The sequence below is a fragment of the Onychostoma macrolepis genome, chromosome 05, assembly GCF_012432095.1.
Source record: "Onychostoma macrolepis isolate SWU-2019 chromosome 05, ASM1243209v1, whole genome shotgun sequence".
Taxonomy (NCBI): domain Eukaryota; kingdom Metazoa; phylum Chordata; class Actinopteri; order Cypriniformes; family Cyprinidae; genus Onychostoma; species Onychostoma macrolepis.
The window spans coordinates 14,318,035-14,342,582 of NC_081159.1; the positions used below are offsets into that span (position 1 = coordinate 14,318,035).

The following is a 24,548-nucleotide window of genomic DNA, read 5'->3' on the forward strand; positions in this document are numbered from 1 at the left end:
ATGAGAGTAGCAGGAAGGTTGATTGGTATGCATCCAAAAGCTGTTTAAAAATAATTTGTGTGAAAGCATTACAACAAGTGGCAGGTGAATGTATGCTCATGTGACTTCCTTATTGTATCGTGTGGTCTGGCACAGTCTTCTGCTACTCACATAGACCTACTCTATGTAATTAATGATTTCTTGCAGTTTAAGCTTCCATGGCTTTATAATATAAAATACAATATAATTTAGTTTGAATTATATTATATTATTTTGAGAAACTGCATCATATTTTGGTACAAATTCTAAATGAAAGCTTTAAGATTTTTCATGCAAATTTAAAATCATCTTGCGTCATTGTTATGTCAGAATAACAGACAATGCGACAGATTCATTTTTAACAGCATTCATTAATTATTAATATTTTAAGAGTTCCTTTATGTAATCTATTTCATTTTTATTTACTGTAAAAAATACTTTTACAGCATAAAATGCCTAATAATCAAATAAATGCATTTATTTTAAAGGATGTGTAAGACAAAATTAGCAATAAGCTGATTAACTTTTTGTCGATTTTGACTGCTATGAAAAATGAGGGCTGTTTTAGGTTTTGTGGAAATTTACTGCATTAAACATTACTAGATTTAGTGGGAATTCATTTATCTATTGGACTGAACAGTTCTGCTGAACCACAGTTTGGTGGTGTTATTTGTTGTCTCATTTAAAAATATTGAAAACATGGCAAACAGGTCTGCCAAGTCAGACCAAAATGTACCTGTGGTCTAATTATTCATCCATAACCACTAGGTGGCAGAGCTCTTCAAACTTTTATTAAACAGTTCTCAATGTTATCGAAGTTCTGTGCATTTTGCCATCATTCTTGTTCCTATCTAAACTTGGTAAATTAGATTTTTGCTATAAGGACTTTGAATGGCAAAGATTGTATTCCCAGACAAAAGTCCTAGTCTTGGCTATGGATGTATGCCTTGGCATATATCCAAGAAGTATTAAGAAACCTTTAGAGCCATAGCACTGTTCAGCATTATGGCTTATGCAGACACCATTTGATGTGGATGTCTTGACCCCTGTATTTCAACCTGTTTGATGAGACACTGTTGTAAACCATTTTCTGGTGGAATGTCTGACCTCCACCAAACCCTGACTTTACCCCTTGGATCAGCCCAACAGGGTAATGGCACAAGCCAGCTGTTGTGTCAATTGCAATGGGCAAGTCTTCAGACATCCACTACCACCACCATTTTGGCCACATCGTTGATTCCAGGAGAATCTAATGCAGAATTAACAAAGTGTGTAATAATATTTGTGATTAAACCTTTATGATCTTTTAAGGATTTCTGTTGTATCCTAATATATTCCCATTCCAAATACAAAAGCACAGCATTCCTATATTGTGGTAGTTTGTAAAACAGACAATAGCCTCAGAATAATTTTAGGAATTACACGCAGGATGTTTTTAAACTCATTATAGTGAAATGTTTATTAGAAATGAATTGTTGTGAAAAGTTTGGAAATGGATTATGGTTGCAATCACCTGTAAACACTAAAGATGAGTTCCACACCGTTTCAGTGCACCCTGCTTGACAGTTATAGGGATATTTTGTGAAGGGTCATACCACGACTGTCTGCCATTTGATACACCAATGAGCAGAGCTCATAAAAAACACAGAGCAGTCCCATAAGACATGTTTATCTTTGTGAGACATCGCTCTTCTGTGGAATGCACTGGGGTCATGACAGGATTTTAATTTCCATGACAGTCAGCATCTAGCCTGATAGTTTTGATAGACAGATATCTAGTTGTTCAAAGAGAAGAAATATGGACTTTTTTATGCAAATAAGCAATGCATGTGCATAATTCAGCCCAGAAGCATTCAAAATATGCCTTCCTTTTCCTGTACTGTTGTTCACCTTTTTAAAAAATATATTTGCATATTACCATCACAAACATTATAATTTTGGGAGCTGGATAACTGTGTGCAAAAAAGCTTGTAGAGACATAAATATATGGTATAAATACAGTGAGGTATAATATAAAAATGTAGTTATATTTTGTAAAATCACTGAGGATTATAATGCAGATCAGTTCAAATATATATGATTTTCAGAAGATCCTCATGAAATGCACATCAGACTTCAGAAGTTCCGTCCTGAAAATGTCTTATGATAGGCTGATTCAGCCCTTTGACATTTAATGTACATGATGACCGGAATGCTCAAGTCATGTAAGTTAAGCAAGTATTGATTATCCTGATGAGAAAACTGGTATTTCAGCAAACCAACTTTTTCCCAGCTTGTATTTTTGCAAGATTAATCCATGTTTAAGACAGCACTGGTTTATCCGAATCGAAACTTGGGCCAGTATTTGACTACTGGTCGATTCTTCTTTCCGGTGTTGGCTGCGACTTTCGTTATTGAGGGTGTTGGTGGATGTGGTTGTTTTTCCTGCTCTTTGTCTGTTATTGTGAATCCTTGTTCAGTCTTTTGATGCGAGTTCATTCTCGGCAGAAAATGTGTAGACACATGTTGTGACTTCACTCTCGGACTAGACCCCATTTTTGCTTTACCTCTCTTGTTAAGTGCCACGAACCACTCTCTACCAGTGCGATGGTTCTTGTGGATCACTGAGGCGTACGTGTTGTAGCTGTTCTCCTGAAACCGCTCCCTGAACTTACAGTCATCTGTAAAGCTCTCCTGGGGAAAAGGACAGGAAAAGGGGGAATGAAAAGATACAAAGATAGAAAACCAACAAGTTGTTCAGTCTGATACTTATACGCCTGTGCATGTTAATGGTCATGTTAATATGTCTTGAATCTTGGCTTTCAACACAGCCTGTGAATGATACTAGATCCCTCTGATGATCTTTGTTTGTACTTCAGCCGGAGTCCAGCTGCAATGGTGTTTATTTAGTGTATGGTTTCCTGTACTATTTGTACATCTTACTTTCAAATGAGATAATAACTTTTACTATTTCTAGTATAAATGTAATCGTCATAAGCTTTTTTTTTTTCTTTCTGCGAGGTATTCAGCAAGTTTGTTAATGTGAGCCTACCAAAAAAAAAAAAAAAAAAAAATAGATCATTGTTGCATACTTCACCATGGAATTAAATAATTCTTCTTTATTCAGAGTAGCAGTTTGTATTATAGTAGATACCACACAACACTAGAGGACATGATCAGTTTACCCGACATGTAGTTCTTTTCCAGCTCGATTTTCATCATAAATTATTAGATAATTTTATAGACTGATAGACTATTGATAGAACAATACAGGAAAAATACTGTATTAAATATATTGTATAGATCCAACTAAAACAAATAATAACCATTACAGTTGTGCTTATAAGTTTACATATCCCTTGCAGAATCTGTAGCATTTAAAAAATAATGGGTAAAATCAAATCATATTTTAGTACTGTCCCCTGTCCTGAAGATGCTGCACAGGAGATTTTTTTATTTTTTAATTTTACAAATTCCACAAGAATGTTATATTTTAATATAATCTTTTACAAATGTATTTCTCAAAACTTTAATTACTTAAAATATTCTCTTTAAACAATAATGACAATTTGCATCTTGTTGTAGTTGTTTATGTGTCCCTCAATATATTTGCCTGAGTGGCAAAGCTGGATGACATTGTGGGAAAAACCATGTGTGCAGAAAATGCTGGGAAATTAAAGTTGTAGGACCATGTACTAATGCACAACTTGAATCTTAATTTATGTAGCTTCATCAAGGCAATATATATATATATATATAAAAAAATGGTATATGTACACTTACAAGCAGAACTGTATATGGAAGTGATCAGCTTTTGTATTGTGCTTCAATTTTACCTCAGCAATAGAGAGTGCCTCAGCACATCAATAAAGCTTTAACACTTTGGGCACACAATAAGTAATTACTGTGCACACACTTTGTAGGATGCCACATTAGCAGCTGCTGGAGAGAGAACACTTTGTGGCCTGATTGAGTTAGCCCCTCATAAAGAGAGCTAATGAAAAGCAGCAAGCAGATTATAGACACCGAGCCCCAGAATGAAGCATTGAGGGGGTTTCAGAATAATTGCAAGTCTTACTTTTATCTCCTAGCTCAAAGTCATCAAAACCGACTTTCCAATCAAAGACTGGGGTGACTGACAGAAGCAGAGCTTCGTTTGTGTGGGCTGAAAACTCATTAGGCTATGAAATAACTTTATCCTTCCAGGGTGCAGGAAAGCAGGACACATGCTTGTTTGTAGGCAATCTGTGGTTATGTGCAAGCCTCTCTCCTTAGGTAGGCTTTCAGAAATGCAGCCATACACTGACAAGACCAGACATCCATTAGATCTCTCTCTAGTAAATGTTTTTAAATATCTGAACAAAGCTCAGATAGTTCAATTAGATGCTAGATAGCAGGCATGAAGCAAACTTAGATAAGACTACTTCATTTCTGGTCTGTTATTGTTTCTTCTCTGGCTCTCTGTCGAATGTGACTCCTCTGTAGGTATATCTGATACCCAGTGTTGTAGTTGAGACCAGCTCATTGGAATCTGAGTAAAGACTCAACTACAACACTGCTGATATCTAGATTTGATTTCTTATTGCTTGCTTGATGTGAACAAAAATGCTGCCCTGTGTGTTTCTAGATAATGAACTCTATAGTAAATATATATTCATTTACATTTATACATTACATATATTTGGGTAAAAAAGTATGAATGTGTTTGCATGGTATTACATTTTTCACAAAATGTTCTTTATTAGAAATGAATGTGTTCAAACACTTTTTGGGAACACTGTTAGTTTGTAAACAGCAGTTTATATTACCAACCAACATTATTAAGAATTTTGGCCTCACTCTCTAAAAATACATCTGGTGGGAAACTATATCATGAATTTAATGAGGGTCAGTCCCAAGTAAGAGGTCTTGCATAATTCCCAAACTCTGAAATAATAAAACTGTTCTGGTTTGCTGAAGAGTGCAGTAAAGCAGAAAATGGTGCCATTACAATATTTTCTAAACATGCCAGTCACAACTTGACCCACCATAACTTCACAGGGGCTCTCTCTCCTTAATGTGGTAATTTGCCCCAAAAACATCTGAACGTTTGTTTGATTAGGGTACATGGTTTCTGTCTTCTGGAAGTGCTTTATGTCCGCCGTTTTAAACAGCAGCCAGCTGTTGAGGATACATCCTTTTATGACATTTTTTTGGGGGTTATTTCGATCCATGTTTGAAGAGATAGAAGAAATCCCATATGTCTGTTCAGATGTCTGCAAGCAGTAGACATTTTATTGTTAAGTCATGAACTTGCACAGCTGTTTGACCTGTGTCTGTTTTCTGACAGCTTTCTTTGTGAATATTATCCACAAACAATCCTTTCTCAAGATTTCCCATATTGTGGTACCTCCACTGTTCAGCCTTGCATTATTATTATTATACCGCTGCAGACACAGATACGAGTAATTACATCTTGGCACGGCAGATTTGTTCCCATTCGTAAGTGTTGCTGTATTATTCAGAGTTGTTTCCTTTACCTTTAGACCATGTGAGCAAAGATACGTTTGAGTCACATCTCTGGCTCATGAGCAATCCACGTTTCATGGAATGGGAGATGGTTGCATCTCCATTTCCCTCTTGGTTTCTCACCCGCTCTCTATTGTTTTCTTAATAAATGCAGTGACCTCTTAAGCTTTGCAAAGATTATGTTAGTAATAGCTTGCTGGGTAGGTCACAAGACATAATGTACATCTGTTTTCCTTGCCATTATCGAAGCAATAAATTGCCACTATGAAAACATCGAAATATTAAATATGACAGACAGTGCAACAAAAATCAGACGTTAAGTCATTTGATACTCTTTTGGTTTGGCCGACTTGTCTACGAAGTGAAGTGCTTGGGGTTTAAAACCCAAGCTGACAGCTATTAAATAAGCCTGTGCAACTGTAGCTGGTCTGAGGAAATGAAACCCAATTCAAGTCTGATGGAGCCGCTGCAGCTGCTTTAATTACAGATGATGTCTGCAGCAGTTCGGAGGCTAATCCTCAGATTTATCAGACTACTTTATTATCCGCCCCTTACGAGATTTTTCTAAAATTGTAAGACATTAATGTGAAGTAGGGTCCACATAAATACAGAACAATTGATTAATTATACATACACACATATATATACACATACTTTTTATTCAGCAAGGATGCAATAAGGTGTTTTTGTGACTGTAAAGACATTTATAATGTTACCAAACTTTTCTGTTTCAAATAAATACTGTTCTTTTGAACTTTGCATTCATCAAAGACATTAAGAAAACACATTTTCAACTGAAACATTGAGCATATTATTATATGCAATATTATTAATGATTTCTGAAGGATAATGGCACTGAAGATTTGAGTAATGGCTGGTGAAAATTCAGCTTTGCCATCACAGGAGAAAATTACATATTAAAATAGACAATAGTTATTTAAAAAGTGTAATAATATTGTAATAATATTACTGTTTTATTGTTTGTTTGTTTAGTTTTTTTCTTTTTGATGTTGTGTGTAAGAGACTTTCAAAAACATTTTTATTAAATATGTATTATGCGCTCTCTCTCTCTCTCTCTCTTCTTGGGGGAGAAAAATTGAAAGAAAAGACAGTTTGTATTATGGGAGAGTTAAACAATTCTAATTTTAAAGCTATATGAATACAGATTAGAGTTCCATATACTGTTGCTTTGTTTGCATAAGTCCCAGTTCTTGCTGTTTGCATGCTAAGTGTCCTTAAAGCTGTCCAACTTTGTTTACACACATATTGATTCCCTTCCTTGCAAGATTATCAACTACCCCAGACTCGTTTTAATCTGCACTTCCCATTAACACATGCTAATAAGCTCTGCCTTCTATCAGACAGCCCAGACCCCTGCAAAGCCAGATTGCTCTGAAACTCCAGTGTGTCTCTCCACTGCTTTGTGCTGTTCAAGTCTTTGTTGAGAGAATTTGCAGAGGCTCACAAATATCACAGTAAGCCGAGATTTCCTTCAAAAGTGTGTATGGGGAGTTTTTGTTCGGCATATTTGGATTGGTTTGCATCCACTTTATATTGTGTTGGGTTAGACTTACAGTCGCATGAAGCCTCCCCCTCTTGTTCATGGCTAGAAATCGGTTGCTGAAAACTCCTCGGATCCCTATGACCCCCTGAGACACGGCAAACAGCTCCAGCACACCTACAGATAGAAAAAAACACAACAATTGCAGTGACAACTGATGACCTTTATGTCCTAAGTGTCAAAGGTCAAACAATGGCTATGTTCACACACAAGCATGCCATGTTATTGACATATGTATGGCACGAGGCATTATTAGTTGATGCCATAACTTGCATCAACCTCTCTCATGTTTTAAAAAAGGCAATACATATGGGTATTGTATGGTTGGAAAAGTATGGGGCAGAGAATATATAACATAAAAAAATCAAGTGTTTTTAGCTTTATATCTTGCAGGTCAAAAGCAGGAGATATTACACAGAAAATAGTTTAGAAACATTCAAATTCTTAAACATTCAATTCTTAAAGACACAATATGAAATCTATTGTTCTCTGACATTTTGGTTAGAAGTATTATTGAATGCTACAGCAAGAGAGATTAGTTCAGTTAAACATTATTCTATCCCCTCCTGCCTACTGTTGTACGTACAGGACAATGTACAATCTGAGTCACATCTGTTAATAAATACATTTAACACCACACACTGACTGTGAGTATGTAGCCTATTTTTCATCTGTCTTTTTGTCTTCTTTTATATTAGTCAGGATATTAGATCCTTATATATGTATAGTAAGTAAAGAATATGAAACCCCTGCAACACATACTGTAAAACACACTAACATCACAAAAAATCATCCACCAGAAAAATGAACATGACTTCCCAATGCCAGTCCTACAAGTTTGGGTGCTCTTCATTTAACGTGTGTGTAGTTATAGGGTCCATAGGGTCCAAAAATAAGCTTTTTTATTGATTTTAAAGAGCCTGTTTGTTACCACTGTTAATCATATATATATATATATATATATATATATATATATATATAAAATATTTTGAGGTGGATTTACAAAAGTGAACTACACATAAGAGTTGATAGCTTAATATAAAAACTGACTGGCATTTGGATAGATCATCCATCTTTTTAGTATTTAAGGCATTATTGGTCATTACTGTTTGTTGACATTAAAAATGAGATTGGTTAGGGTGTATTCTTTCAGAGAGATGTTTCAGGTCTATGATGTTTGCTTTCTAAATACTCTGTCTGGCACATGGACTTAACACCCACAGCTAAACTCAAAGTCCTTTTTACTTTAATCTAATTTTGATCATCTGTTTGACAGTAGACCCTCTAAATAGACTAGTACTATGGTATGTGTACCCAGCTATTCAACCATTAACAGAAATCTAGTGCATGGCATGTTAATGATGCCACTCACTCCAGCTTTCAGCTCACTGGCATTCTGATCTCAGCCGCTGCACCTGTTCCCATACCTGTAAATAAACATCCGCTCCAAACAAGAGACTCCAACTAGAGGAAGCACTAGTTTATCATTCATTCAGTCAGATCAGTCTGCAATAGCAGTTACTTTTGCACAGCCCATCAATAAGATTCTGTCTCTGTGACTTGTAAGGACCTTCTCTATTGGGCAAAACTGTTTAAACATACATGCCATTAAATCATTTTTTAGATTCTATTTGGTCTTTTGAATAATTTATCTTCATTTTGGATGTTAATTAGCATAATTCCATTCCTAATGAGTAATGGTAAATTTATTTCTTTCGGAAAATCATAATCGAACACTGTGCAGGCATACTAAGTTTGAAAAAAGGATCAATCAGTCACTAATTTGAATTTAGCTCTCCAGATGTCTGTAAAGATTGGTAAATGATAACTTACTTAACGGATTAGGTTCGTGACTCCCGTTGACTCTTCCATCGGGGTGAATCTGAAGGTGGAAACCTATTCCAACTCTACAGTACAGTCTTCCAGTCCTGCGCCCTGATACGCGCCCTTCCTCGACAAGTTGGTGCTCCAAATACGCGCGTTCAGATCCCGTAAGCACTGCAGAGCGAGGCAACTGAAAGAGGAGTAAAAGCAGGAGAGGAACGTTCATTCTTTCCAGAGAGCTGTCTGTGAGCGTGCTAGGCCACTTCCAGCATTTTGCTGCTGTTCCAGCGCTCTGAGGTAACTCGCTGTTTCACTGGTGGGCATTACCCTCAGCTGCAGGAGCTGGAGCAGATCTGCTGGCAAAGAGATATTTATATCACAAATGATCTCACTGCTTGATGCGTGCCTGAGATGTGCAGGACGCTCTCTCTCATCCTCAATTTATATCGGACGAAACATTCATATATATCGTTGGAGATGTTAGCTCCAAACAGCGCGTCTTGACCAAGGAGAGGAATGTGCAGTTATTTATTTATACTTAAATACATGGGTCAGTGACAATTAATGATGTTCTAGGTGATCAAACGGAGACATGTGTTAGGAATCTAGTTTAAAACACGTGGCGAGTTCTTAGAAACGTAAGACTTGTAGTCATGTTTTGAATGTATTTGCCATTTAAAAAAAAAAAAACTTTTATACTGTAGCCTATCAGTACAGCTCCAGAAAAATGCCAAAATGCCATTTAATGTCAAGTGGTGTAACCATGATGAAGTAGAAAGTACGAAATACTTTCCTTTCACATTTTTTTTTTGTTTGTTTTGTTTTGTTTGTTTTTTTAAACAAGCTTTCACATAGCCTATTTTCCAAGGTGATTTACAAATACATTTTTAAATTAATATCAAGAGGTTTGGTTCCTCCATTTGACTTCAACAAAACACATTTAAAAAAAAAAAAGGTAATATATAAATACATATAGCCTACATACTTACATGCATAGGCTACATACATACATACATAAGGTCCTATGTAGCCAATAAATATTTATTATTTTTTTATAGACTTTATGACCTTGACAAACAGTATTTCATGATGTTGTTTTTTTTTTTCTTCCTCTCACAAAAATGCCCTCCTGCGTTTTGGTTACACCGTTGGACTTTTATAGGTAAAGGTACACAGCAAAATCTCTTAACTGCTTCTTCTTCTTTAATTAATTAATTAATTAATTTTTTTTTTTTTTTAGGATTAATAAAGGATTTTGTGACTGAAGAAATATAATAAAGATATCTTTATTATAGATATCTTTTACTTTAAATCCCACATAAAAAAAAAAAAATAATGTAAGTAACTTTTAATAGCCTACTGCAAACATGTGTTTATCATAAGAGGCTCTATGTTTTTCTGAATAAATTAATCAGAGAAAAGAGCGTCACGTAAAGGGACCAAAGACAGACTCTTTAAGCGTTTTATATACAACTGGGTGGACAAACATATAATTAATGACTGGAAGAGAAGCGATTGTCTAAGCTGTCTATCTAATGCGTACAGGTCCTCATGTAGCGCCGTAGTTTTGCTCATCCTCGCGCACGAGCGTGTCTATCACTCAGACAGTTACATTATTGTTGGAAGTTCTCAGCACTGACTCCTCCTGGGACAAGCAAGCAACAAACTTAAAAATGTACAACTATACAATTCTTTTTGTTAAGAGGACCTTCAGGATGAAGACTGACTTTCATATGAAATGTATTCATTAATATCTAGTGTTGACACGTGCAGCTGTGAAATCTTGTAAAACGAAGATTTCTTATTTCTTTATTTTTTGTCTTCTTTTAGTCAGAACATAGTATGAATGTTTCTTTTGTAGAATTTTATTTCAGTTATCTTACGTTTAACATCTATATTTTATTTTGTATAAAGTGAGGACATGGGCAGTGAGTGATACAGTGTAATAATTTTAGTGACATACATTATCACTGTGATCATCCTTGATTAATTTCATAGTGGAAATGTTGCTATTTTAAAAACTAATGACTGGTAAAATTGTGGCAGTTTGTGACTCACCATAAGATAAACTGTGTTACATGGATTAATTTGTAGCACATGTTAATGACAACACCAAATGAAACAAAATGTATTATTTAAATAACCAGTAAGTTACAGTTTTATTAGGACCTTTGAAAGCCTCTCAGTTTTTCCCTTATTATCTCTCTATTAAATGAAACAATAGTGGTGTCCAGGCCAGTTGTTTCAGTACAGCTACCTGCAGAGCGAAAAGCAGCACTACACGTTTTCTGCTTTAAGGACAGCACAGTGGGAATTTCATGTTCTTTTTAAAATGTCTGAAACATATGAATTTCAATCATCTACACACAATATTGTGTTATTCATAGTTAGAGATTAATTGCAACATGTCTGTACAAAACCTGGACAGGATAGATCACAAGATCTTTGAAGTTTACAGTATAAATCCTCACATACATAACACATAAATAGTATGTATATTCATGAATATTTTAGCATTCAAAGCTATTGTGAACTAGTCAAGCATGCTATTTGTTTTGTAGACGGCAAGGCTCATATAAATATGCATGCTATATGCTCTTAATGCCTTACATGCATGAATTTGCATGATCCTTGAGCATTTGTAGATTTTGCTCACAGCATCTTAAGTTACCTTTAAGATGCTTTGGCAGCCTTCAGTAATTTGAAAGGAATGTGTCCTGAAAACTTTACGATCTTAATCACTAGATGAATGGCTGAGACATGGAGGTCTGTGATGTCTGTTTCACTTGCTGCACAACACGGATTGATCACTTTAATGTAAACAGTGCAGAACTGTTTACCTCCCAAATTGTAAAGGCCATTTGTTTGTGTTGGACCCTCCAGTAACTGCAATGAGGTAATACCCCAGATGAGTATAAACACTGATGATCCTGATTGATTCATCAATGATCCTGGCTTTTAACAACTTTGTAGTATCATGCAGGATTTTCTCTCTTGGGGAAGAATCATTTGTTATTGTTTTGGCACAAGCGATCATTATCTGTGAATTAAGCTTTTGAGTAACAGGGGAGGAGATGAGTTTTCAGGTACTGCCACGAGTGATGGTGTCTGGACAGTGTTGGGACTGTTTGGTCCACTTAAAGATTACTACTCAATAATTTTGTCTTTTGGCTAATGGTTGTTAGCTCACATGCTTTGGCAGTAATGTTGTATGGAGTCTCCTTCTTGATAGATAATACTTTTAGAAGCTGTATCAAATGTACAGTAATTTTTTTATATAGTACAGTAAAAGGTTTTTATAAGCAAATATTACATGAATTGTATGACTTGCTATGTTTTATGATATAATGTGGAAGTTAATATATATGTGCAAATAGGAAAAATTACACCATAATGCATTTGGGCAAGTATTTGCGTTTAAAGAAGGAAAAAAATTCCTTCCGTCTTAAAAAGGTCTTTAAAAGTCTTAATTCGCATTTCCACACATTAAGGCCTTAAAAATGCTTTATTAGATGCGGAAAGTCTTAAATTCAATATTTCATGGCATTAAATGTTGCATTCACAGCAAAAATGATATCTTCCTTACTATTTTGTCTTGTTTTCCAGTACAAATATCTAAACACTTGCGATGTTTTCTGAAAAACTGAAAAAAAGTCTAAGTTTATGCTTAAAACAAAACTAAACAAAAATGTCAGTGGGGTGTGAAAACATGTTTTCCTGTTGAAGTAAGTTGAATTATGTTCTGAGCCCACTGGCATGTTCTTGTTTTAATCATAAATCTACTTCATTTTGAAAAATATTTTAGAAAACAAGACAACTTCTTATGTCATTTTGCTATATATGTACCTTGATTTGACATTTTCAATGGAAAGCAAAACAATTATCGAGGAAGATTTGTGTTCAATTCAGTTCAATTCAATTTATTCCTTAAATTGTCTTTATTTAGTCTGATAAAGGTCTTTAAAAAGTCTTAAATTTACCTGCAGAAACCTGCTTTTTTCTAATTTTCCTCTTAGTTAGTGTTATTTTACAAGCCCTTTTACAGCCGCTGATTTGGGAATCATTGATATTTATTTTAAAGTCACGACGTGACAAGGGAATTTCCATTTGCTTGAGGGTGTTTCTCTGATGGTTCGTGTAGATTTCACTATTGAAATAACAATCAAGTTATGTATGTGTTGTGACCCCTGAACCACTTTCTCAGCCTTAGTCCTTTGCAAACGTGCCAACAGTCATCTGCAACATTCCACCGCAGCAAGGCGGAACAGGAGAGAAGGTTTTTGCTCTCAGTCTAGAGGTTTCCTCAAACCAGAGACCCATTTTTGAGTTGTACTCTAAGGGTCAAGGATTCTCACCCTATTCCCTCCTCCCATTCCTAAGAGTTGGAGCATGAGGCGACGTGAAAATGGCCACGCATTTCAAACACGTCTTTTCAAAACAGCCCATGGATCGGCCAAGCATATAATCTGTAATAGATCTAAACATTTGCTTTGGACAAAGTAGTACACCATTCATTTGTGAGAAAGCCAGCGCTGTGTTTTTGCAAAGTGTCCGAGGGCATTTGGTGAGGAACAAAGAAGCACCTGTTCACTTGTTGCAGACAGAGTTGCCTGTCAGTGAGCAGTGAAATCGCTGTCAGTGTAGAGCCATCAGTATACCTACTGACAGATTTGGCAAGATAAAAACGAACAGGGTGAACTCTGCCTCCCCCTTGATAGACACCCCAGTCAGAGGTAAATAAAAGGCTACCAATGTACTTTTAAAAAGTGTCAGTGAGTGTTATTTGCTTTTATGTGGTATTTTTAACTGCAGCATCTCATTATGGATGATTAAATGCATCATTCACCTTTCTAATAATAGTTATATAATAGTTTAAAAATAGAGACTGTGCAAGAAGTTGGTGTAATTGCTACGTATATTTCTTATGTATATTTTCTCCATGGCGTGAATGAATTTTCTCCATTGACTGAGCGTAAAATTTCTATGGAACTTGTTACTAAATAATAATTGGTTGAAACCGCTTGAAATTTTTTACAGTGCATAAGGTGCACCTGTATATTTGTAGGTATATTTATATAAATGCATATTTTCTTAATTTCTTCTCTTAAATATGTGAAATAAATTTTAAACATATTATTTTAAATATTACATTACGTATACACAGTATTGTACAAAATAAGCAATTTTTAAAAATGTTTATTTATTTTTGAATGTATTTTACATATATTTGTCATAATTAAACAAAATAAGGTACATAATTAGTATAATAAATGATTGTAATATGTAATATTTCAAATGGTTCAGATATTTATTTAAATGCATTGTACTCCTTGAAGAGTGTCTATAATCAATTCTATACGTGTGTATTTTCACATATACATAATTTATCCTTATAACATTGTGATGTGACTCTGTATCACATTATATTAAGAAATTTGAACAAAAATACTTTTTTTTAGTAACAGTATGCATTGATGTGAGCCGAAGCTCCCTCTGAGAGTTTGTTTCTCATTGACCACCTAGCTTCTGAAAAACCTCTAATGTTCAACAACAGCCTTTTTCTAATACATTATCTACATCTACCTCTCTCGGTGCTCAATGCATCTTCCTTTGAGTGTCAAGCTTTTGCTCCAGGCTTCATTCCTTCGGGTCATAGTTGAGGCTACGGAAATTGCCGGACTCTCTGATGTGAAGTCCTATCCCTCTTGTGTACTAGAGAAATGCATCTTTTGAAGTCTTCCCATCCTTCCCCGTCTCTAGACCTTATTCCTATCTAGTAAAACCAACAAACAGTCACCATTTCCCCCCTCTCACCAATCAACAGGGAGTTTCCTGTGCACTTCCCGTATCATAAATCCACCTTCAGGCCTACCTGACTGCTTTGGCTCAAGGCGCAGTAATCAGAGCCGGACACTTGAAATGCCTGCACAGCGCTGAAAGATTAGTTCCGTATAGTTTTACAGTGGATTTCCGAAGGCCTATATTTTACCGCTGCGCTTAAAGCGGCCTCTCTCTGAGAGCAGCACCCTGTGCACTGTGACAAATGACCCAGAGCAAGAAACAACAACAAACCTGGTGGTAGTCAAGATAAAATGTGTGACTAGTACAATGCCTTAGTAAAGCATACAGCTTGTTCCTGTTGACGACATATAAATCACGGCCTGGCATGACCCAGCAACGACAACGTGATGGTGCTGGTATCTGTATTAACGGTGCATGAATGACTGGTACATCTTTTGTGCGGTTGCATAATTTATGTTCGATTGTGGTTCACCACGTTGCATTTGCAGAGCGAACAACAGCTGTGTCCGACATTGTTATCGGCTGAGCTACTGACACCTGCATGCTCAGTATAACTGTAACTATGGAATGTGAACGAGCACTTTGCTTTGATTTTATATGCATGCAAAAGATAAATCTACGTATGTCTAAAAAAAGTGCAGATCCATAAGCATCAAAGATACAGTTGCACGAGAAATCCATTCTCTAAAATTTCATTCTCAGCACATTAATATCGTTCTTTTAGCAGGCATGAACTGTAAAATTAACTGTTTATAAGAAATTGCATTTTATAAGAGAAAGAAAATTGTATATCAGTCATTAAAACTTTAAAATTGAAAATTTCACAATGGTACTTGCCATTTCTTTGTAATTATTTGTGAAATTTACTATAGAACTTTCTGAGTGGAATTGGTTCTACACCTTTTTTTTTTTTATTGTAGGAAGAAACCACTTAATAGTTAATATGTACTTAATATGGATAGTTCACCCAAAAATAAAAATTTCTGTCATTTACTCGTGTCGTTGACTTTCTTTTTGTTGTGGAACACACAAGAAGATATTTTGAAGAATGTTTCAACTGTTTTTGTCCTACAATACATGAAGAAAATAACTTTTCAAAATATATATTTTTTGTGTGTTTCCCATAAGAAAGTTAATTATAAAGGTTTTTGAGTTTTCATTTTTGAGTGAACCATCCCTTTAATATAAAACATAAAAATAGCCTTGAAAAAACATATATTTAAGGTATACTGAATAAGCAACAAAAGAGAGTCAGCAGAAGATGCCTAAAATCAATTGATGATCTGTTTCTCTTTACTTGAAGATTTTGTGTATGACCCATGAAGGACAGAAGTTTGAAGAGGAAGGACAGGTGCAGCTTAAATACTCGCCTGCTCTCAGATCTGTCTATTACTCGCAGCAATGCTTAGAATTTGCAAGGCAGACGCACAGAAGACAGGTACAAACAGTTGAGGAGGACAGAGAGCATGCTAAGTGCAAAAGCATGTCTATAAAGCAGATCTGTTCATCTTTGAAGTGAACGCTAAGTGTAAATTTGTCCATGTCAGCGCGGAGGAAGATTGAATGTGTCCTGCTTTAAAATAACTTAAGCAGCCTGTTGTTCATATAGATAGAGGCAACCAGTGGTAAGCAATGACACAATAGCTAATCCACAGAATAAACAGGCAACTGTTGAAGACAATTTAGAGGTTCAAACAAACACATATAGATTACTGATGTTAATTGTGTATTTAACTGTGGCATACAGTTACATTTCATAATATTCGCTGTCATCCATTGCAATTCTGACCACTCATATGAACTTTCTCATATCAAACTACTGGCTCATTTATTAAAGTATTAAAGTTTGCATGGAAAGGAACTTGCCTTCATCTTTTCATCCTTATTGTAATGTGTATCTTAGTGAAACTGCTTCTCAAAAGAGAAAAAACTAAATGTAGGCCCAATGTGTCCACTGGGAATTATTTGGATTGTTGGATAGTTGTTGTTTGCTAAATTGCTGGGATCTCATATCTGTTGAGTGACAGATTGCTTCTACATGGGAAGAAAGTTGGAGAGTTAATGCTTTTTATTAAAAATGACAAGTGAACATGATTTAAAAAAAAAAATAATGATGTGTATGGATAAATCATTTATAATAAACATTACACTATATATATATATATATATATATATATATATATATCATTTGACAAGTACTGATTTGCAAAATTACACAGGTTAGTCTATTTGTTATATCCCACAGAGAAATGCAGTAAATCAGTAAATAGGCAGTTATAAATCAAGCATTTGACTTTCACATGCTTCTCGTCATGATCTCGGATGTCACTGCATCGTTAGTGTGAATCATCTATAAATACCATGCTTATATACATACTGTTTGAGATCGGTGTGTTTCACACAGATCTATTTTGATGCAAGGGCCCCATTGCCAAGATGTTAGAGAACAACAGGAAGATGAAGGGAAGAGACAGATGCAGAGAAGAGCAGTTCACCATAGGACACAATCACACGTAAAGTATGAGAAGCGGGCCAGCTAGGTTAGCCAAGGGTGACCACATTGGCCACATGTGAGAAGGGTATAAACTGAGCCTGACCGAGAGGTGCTGAGTGATACCGTGACAAATGTAACTGGAGCTTATGAAGGGACGGATGACTCCAGTCACAAAACATGGGTCAGGCAATAAATATCTTCTGTAAGTATAAGTGACTATCATCATCTCCCAGCTTATTACCTCATATTCTGGACTGAATTCTTTCATGGCTTTTTATGATTATGAAAGGTTTATTTTTAGGTCCACTTATTACATTGATATCACATTGAACCAAAGTTCAGTGCCTTATTGAAGGCAATATTATTTTCCCCCTTACTCAGAAGATCACTTTTTATTTATAAATTTAAGTAACTAATTAAAATAACGACATTATTTTAACTAAATTATTTTAGTTATTTTACATTTAGTTATTTTATAGGCTAATTAAAATAACTAAATGACTAGCTGGTTGAACTTTGGCTTTGTTGACTCCTGTGTTGACCGTTAGGTGGCAGACTATGCTCTGCAATATCAGGCAATCACAATTCATTTTTAAAAATCTCGATTTGGTTGAATTTTTCATTTTAAAAGCTTGGTGTCACTGTTGAGCTATTTTAACAGCTTGTAGCTCCCTCTCGGCTCCTTGGTTTCAAGCGCCACAATGCAAGTTCTGATATTAATTTCTATTTGAAAAAGACATATAAATGTAATATAAAGATAAGAAAACAATAGAAGACAATCATATGGTGTTTTATTGTCTAATAAGGAAAAACAATAATTGTAAATCACAGTTGACTGTGACAGATAGACTATATATTGACAATGCAAAGGTTTTATTGTTATAATTGTGCCTTGTATGATAAATATGTAGTAAATGTCTAAATCGAGATTAGCCTATATAATTTTAATTATGAGTGGGTGTTTGTGTTTTTTCTTTTATGCATTAGGCCTGTGTAAATTTACAGTTAGCCTTTCCGCAACATTAAAGGCTGTTGTTTCATTGTATTTGTTAAACCGAGTCAATTTTACAGTAGTTTATTAGGCTACTACAGTCTGTTTTCCTTTTTTAATTTTTTTTTAATAGCAGCTAATAGAGTCAAGTAGTATTTGCTTTTATCTTAATTTTCTGAAACACGCACTTTACAGGATTCTAATAACACAAACAGCGAATTAAACCGAACGATTAACACTTTTAATGTATGTTATTGTGACACTAGAACAAGTCGTTTGAAAATAACGAGCGCTCATGTTTAATATAGCAGCCGACTTTCGTTCGGTTGTTTATTTATTTATTTATTTATTTAATGTGCTGTTTTCATGGTCTAAGAATTAAAATAACATTTACCACAGTTCAGATCGTGTTTCTTGCAGGCGTTTCGCTATTTAAAATTTGAATTCAGTGCTTGGTTTTCACGTGAAAATGTTGTTGTTGATAACAACAACAATAATAATAATAATAATATGATCACTGTTGTTGCTGTTATTATTATAATAAACTACATAGTAAATATTGAGTTTAATTTAGGCTACCTTATAATAGACTACTTATATTGTCTCTTTATTTATGTATTTATTTATTTATTTTAGACAATTGTCTTTTTGCTGTTGTTGTTTTGTGTGTATTTCCCCACAAAAAATGATGAGTGATCGAACCCGCCTACTCTAATTCCTTAGTGCACGTATTACGGTCGATGGTCGATGAATTGTATATTTTAGAATAATAAAGACATATTAGACTACCGATAATTTACTAAGACAAAGGCAAATATTGCGTATATGCGATAATATAAGAGTTTTTGTATGAACTATGGCTGTTGTTTAAAAGGAACTCTATCGACAACTGTAAATACACTACCAAGCATCGCTGTGCAATCCTCTATTAAGAGGTCAGATTACACATGTACACGTTTGCAATGTTTAACCTATAATTCCCTGTCATTTTATAGTCAGGCATAATTAATCACACAATCAGGTGAAAATAAAGCTATTTTATTGTCAAAGCATTCAACATGATTAGATAAACTATCAAATAGTAAATTTCAGCAAAAGGAAGAAACACTGAATCTATTTCTCACAGACACAAAATATTACACTTTGTATTCAAACAAAACAAGTATTTACATTATTTTGAATAGACTGCATCTTATACCAATAACTATAATTTACATGCACTCTTAAATACACTTCAACATCATGTTCCCAATGTTCGATATCCTTATGCATATAGACATAACATGTCATTGAATAACGCTCAATGAAATGATCTGCATCTGAATTGATTTCTATACATTATACATTAATATATACAAAATTCAAGGTACACTTACATTATTATTGTCCCCTTTTTTCAAATAATAAGTGCTTCATTTAATAAATAGATTTTAGGTTTTTAAGTCAAAATGCATCTTCATACACAAAACATGACATTTGAAGAAATCAAACCATTTAAACAGTAACGTCTTTTGAAAATGAGAGCATACGTGTTGGCATTACTCCTCCAGATTAACCTTATTCCCTTTTGATTAAAAAAAAAAAAAAAAAAAAAAAGAAAGGAGGAAGGAAGGAAAGAAAGAAAGAAAAACAAATAAATCCCCAAAAATTCAGTTGTGAGAGGTCATGTGCCGGGAAAGGTGGTGCCGCTCTCTGAAAGACTCGTTACAGATTGGACACTTTAACTTTTCTTCTCTCCTTCTTTTAACAAGAGGTTCCATGGCATACTCCTTTTTGTGGTGCGAGCGCATGTGGTAGACCAGGTCAGAGGTCATGCGGAAGGAGGCATTGCATTTGGCACACCAGTTCTGGGCAGGCAGACAAAGGGAAGTAAACGAAGGGGGCAGGAGCGTGAGAGCAGAGGGCATTTGCAGCTGGATGGGGCCTGAGGTCTTGGGCCAGAAGGCTGTGGCGTATAGGAAAGGGTTCTGTTTCGCAATGCCACCCGGCACGGGGCAGTTGCTGCCTAGTTCTGAGCCTTGGAGCTTCGCGGCGAGGTGGTCCGCCTGGTAGAGTCTACTGGAAGAGACGGTGTCGCCCACCGTAGGATGGCAGTCAACTGCCGGCAGAAGCTTGGGTGCCATGACAAGAGGTGATAGCTGCGAGAAGGTGCGAGACGGCTGGCTAAAGGCACTCTTTCTCTCCGAGCCTCCACCACCCTGCTGGGGCACCGAAGTGAAAGCGCTGCCAATTGACGAGGTCTCCATTCGGGACTGTGGGGGCTGAGTCTCGCTGAGAACCTGTCTGATGTTGAGGTGCTTTTCAGCTGGGTTGATGCTGGGCCGGCCAGCCTCCTTGTTCTCCGAGTTGGAGCTGGAGATTTTACTGCTGTGCTTCAAGCTCTGAGGTGACTTCTTGACCTCGGTGAAGGCGCTCCTCTTGATTTCCGTCGACTCTGAAACAGAGGGCGAGAAAGCCCGCCTGCTCTCGTCCAGACCGTACGCTCCACGGTACTGCTGCGCCGAGTTGGCCAACTCCTCTTTGGACTTGGGAGGCTGAGATAATCCACTGTTCCTGCTGTCCTCCATGTCAGAGAACTTGCGCTTTCCAGAGTTCTCGCTCAGGATCTCGGCCTCTTTGTCGCTCGGCGGGCTGGTTCTGTTATTCTCCAAATCCCTGGCTAGATTGTGGAAGTCTGTGGATGGCTTTCCTTCCTGTGGATTGGAGAAGCCATCAGATCGGCCCAGTTTGGGACTGGACCTGGCAGGAGGTAGACTTGCCTGGTCACTGGCATCCGTGGCCTCCTCCTCCGGGCTGGCCATGCTTTGTAGTCTCTTAGTGCAGCGGAATCTTAGATGAGCCAGAAAGGGAAATTCGAACTGGAAACGCTGGCTACAGTCTGGGCACAAAAAGGGCGACGTTCCTGCATCAGATAATTGGTGGGGGTGGGGGGAGGGGGGAAGAGAAAAGAAAAGAGACATTTTAGAAGAAATGTCCTTCAACAGTTACATAATCATGACATGATAATGCTTAATTTTATTAAAACATAATTTAAAAAATTATAATTGTATTTCTATAAATTACTTTGTATCATGTGTATGCATTTTTTTATATATATCTTTGATAATTCTATATTATGCAAACACATCAAACTATATTGACTGAGTATTTAAACACAACTGCTATTTTTAACTTAAAAAAAATTAAAAATATTAGATTACATGCTGATCTTCAAAGTGTACCTTTACTTTTGGCTTGATTTCTGCCTGAGCTCAGCAGCAGCAGCTCGATGAGATCCTTGCCATACCACACCAGCATCTCTTCATCTTTCTCTATTCTCCTCAGTGACCTGTAGAAAAGCTGGCCGTTCTTCACATAAGCCTCTAGGTTCTGTTCATCTCTGTCTCTTGCCGACTGAACCAGCCTCAGCCACATTAGGCCTTCTGAGGAACTGTTGGCAGCTGAGGTGTCCACCTGTATCCAGCAAGCATTTCAAACATTTAGCCCAAACCTCAGAACCGTCAGCAAATACATCAGTAATTATTTCAAAAGAATAAAATTCCTCTACAACAGTTTTACAGTACATTATTTATATATATATATACTGGATTTAGGCCTATATAGCTGAAATAAATAGGCTACACATTTCAAATTCTCGACTTGTTGAAAATGAAATAAAGCGTGACCATACCCTGAATATGTAAGGCGCCGTTCGTTTGTCTGTGGACTTGAGAGCGATAAAGGCGATGCTGTCGTACAGTGAAGTGTGACTCAGAACACATGGGCCAAAAATGGCATTTTCCGGAATGTCACAGGTGGTGTACACGCTGGTAAATATATCCGTTAAACACTGCTGCATCGCTTTGGCGTCGCCATCCCAGCCCAGTCTCTGCGAACTGGATTCCTCCATCATTTGCTGTAAGACAAAAATGTGAGTGAATTCATGTGAATAAACAGAATCGCGCATAAGTTACTTTTTCTCAATAATAAAATGTATGTAAACATTTTAAACATTTTTCCTAGTTCCTATGTGCAGTTCCAAGTGAATCTCCTGAACAAACCATTTAATAAAATCTCCAAAAGCGCAGTCTTACTTAGGCCCGTGCCTTGTTTGTCTTTTTAAAAGCTTGTCTTCGATTGCTAAATTATATATTGTTGCCATTTTTATAGTGTTGTTATTGTTGAAACTGTAATATATACTGTATGTCATTTAAGATATAGCCTAATCTATGAAATGTAAACGCAAAATTAAATATTTGTATTAATTGTGTAAAAAAGCAGAGAAAGCAGGCTAATCGAAAAGAAGATTATTTCTTACAGTGCATTATTTCGATTTAAAAGCGTAACCGTGACAGTATTACGTTAGTAACTCTCAGTGCGTATTTTCAGATTTTTCTTTCACTTGTCGGAAGTATTTGACATGCCTTTGACAAGGATGAAAATCTGGCCTTATGAGACCGTTCGGGCTATTTTACCATCGAGGACCATATCGAATGGATTCAATAGTACTGTCAAAGTCACTGATTTCACGTCAGCTAACCTTTAGCTCCATTCTACAAGAAGGAACGTATGTCTCCTTATTACCATAATCCACCACTTTCTTCCCGAGACTTTAATTAAGGCAGCACGCGGAGTTAATTATTTTTCTTCTTCAAACCACTGATGCACATTTACAAATGAGCTGAATCTCTGTTACGCGTGAAGTGCAGTTCACTAGTGTAACTTGTTTTTAGCAGCCTATTTAAAAACTGTGGGGAAATATTTAATATAGACTACAGTCTATTCCATATTGCATATGTCTGTTTCTAATAGTTTTATTATAGTTTTAACAGACACTAACAGTGCGGCATATTGCTTGGATTTTACATGATTCTCAGCTTTTTGATGAGGTCAAAAAGAAAAATCATGTGAAAATATTATTTCTATACAAGAACAAGAGTGGAGGGAAATGTTGCTGCAGTTAGTTGCAAAACTGAAGGTAAAACGCAGCTCGAATTGTGTTAAATTTTGCAGCTGTTTTTCATACACGTTTATTTAAATCGTATTAAATTTACAAAGTCGTTTACAGTTTTTCAGCTGAGTGGTACAGGCTGCGATTATAAAGCAGACCATTAAAAAAAATAAAAATAATCTAATGCTACTTATTTATCGCTCAAATAAAGTATAGGACACCGACGCGCCTAATACACACACACAAAAATAAAAAATAAATAAAAAAACAGAATGAAACTGTGGAAATATATAGGTATATATATATATATATATATAAAAAAAAATCTGCAAAGCGTCTAAATGACAATTTATTTAGGATGAAGATGCTTGGCCATTTCAAACAGACACGTCCGGCTCTCGATTGTATTATCAAGACACAAATGCTTAAAGTTCCCTTCATCCATAAAAAGCCTTAGTGTGAATTTTGCCCTTCCTTTCACGATCCTCTCCTTTTGTAGCTGTGAGGTCGCAGTCTCACTCCTGAGAATCACACAAAGGACCCAATGAATATGCATTTCAGCTAAATACTATAATAGACCCATGAATATATGCGCATTTCTAAAATAGAAGAGACGAACCCATTGACCTCCTATTTCAGGCTCAAATTTATTGCGCTTTTTATCTGCGGTCTTGTTGTTATTCCAACTTTATGACTTTGTGATGTGTAGCCAGTTTCCCTCTCTCGTCTACCATCTGCGAGCTTTCTACACGGTTGCGAGGATGCTGTTTGGATGCTGCATACAGCCCCGTGTATTACTAGCCTCCGGCTGTTTTTATTGCAAAATTGTCATTACTCACCATGGTACTAGGATAAAATAATCCACAAAATTTCACAATTGCCGTCAATATATCTTCAAGTATGTGTTCAGCGTCTCCGATGAAGTCCGTGCAGTCAGTACATTTCCCCGTCTGTTGAAAGTGACAGTGTTGCCGACCGTCTTATGATTCGCGAGCGCAGAGAGGCGTGCAGATGGGGCCGATACACTGACTGAGTGGCACCCACATACACACTTTTTGTTTGCTGCACATAATCTGCCCAATGAGGCGTGACACGCTTCGTCTCCTCCCTTTAACTCTTCGGTCGCCGACAGTTAGCTAGTAGATGCAGGGTGTCTGCTGAAACATAATGTGCACCGCGGTCACTAAAACAGATGCATATTTCATCATTAATATTTTCATACGTTGTAAAACAAAGAACATTCACTAATTTGTTTTCGTTTTTGATTTTAATTCATTTTAATGTTGGAATAATATTCAAAAGATGATGCTTATGCTGTTTTGAATGTATACTGTACAGTGTTGTTATGGTCAAAAACTGCATGTTGTGTTTGCAGACCTTTACTGTAAAAATACAGTAGTGATGTTACATACAGGATAGCATTTTCATGACTGTAAATTTT

At 36.1% G+C, this 24,548-nt stretch overlaps 2 protein-coding genes across 3 annotated transcripts; both read right to left on the reverse strand.

The window, feature by feature from the left end:
• Positions 1-1,517: 1,517 nt before the first annotated feature.
• Positions 1,518-9,324, reverse strand: fgf5 (fibroblast growth factor 5). The gene is given in 5 exon segments (XM_058775069.1): positions 1,518-2,691; positions 7,080-7,183; positions 8,900-9,152; positions 9,218-9,285; positions 9,288-9,324. Coding segments are annotated over 5 exon segments (819 nt in total). The 3' UTR covers positions 1,518-2,334.
• Positions 9,325-19,199: 9,875 nt separating this feature from the next.
• Positions 19,200-24,301, reverse strand: prdm8b (PR domain containing 8b). 2 transcript variants are annotated; one of them, XM_058774681.1, is made up of 5 exons: positions 24,160-24,301; positions 23,947-24,057; positions 21,848-22,072; positions 21,405-21,630; positions 19,200-21,079 (listed from the first exon to the last, which is right to left on the reverse strand). In XM_058774681.1, the coding sequence occupies exons 1-5, from the start codon at positions 24,175-24,177 to the stop codon at positions 19,827-19,829; spliced, it is 1,833 nt and encodes a 610-aa protein (XP_058630664.1). In that variant the 5' UTR covers positions 24,178-24,301; the 3' UTR covers positions 19,200-19,826. The 2 variants fall into 2 exon arrangements, with proteins under 2 accessions (XP_058630664.1, XP_058630663.1); XM_058774680.1 differs by having other exon boundaries at positions 21,399-21,630; positions 24,160-24,299.
• Between the last annotated feature and the right edge of the window lie 247 nt (positions 24,302-24,548).

Excerpts from the sequence above, each read along its gene's own strand:
- prdm8b (XM_058774680.1), bottom strand. Across the intron at positions 22,073-23,946 it reads TATTTTATCCTAGTACCATG|CAAATGATGGAGGAATCCAG; the intron begins GTGAGTAATGAC and ends TTTGTCTTACAG. Across the intron at positions 21,080-21,398 it reads AAATCAAGCCAAAAGTAAAG|GAACGTCGCCCTTTTTGTGC; the intron begins GTACACTTTGAA and ends TATCTGATGCAG.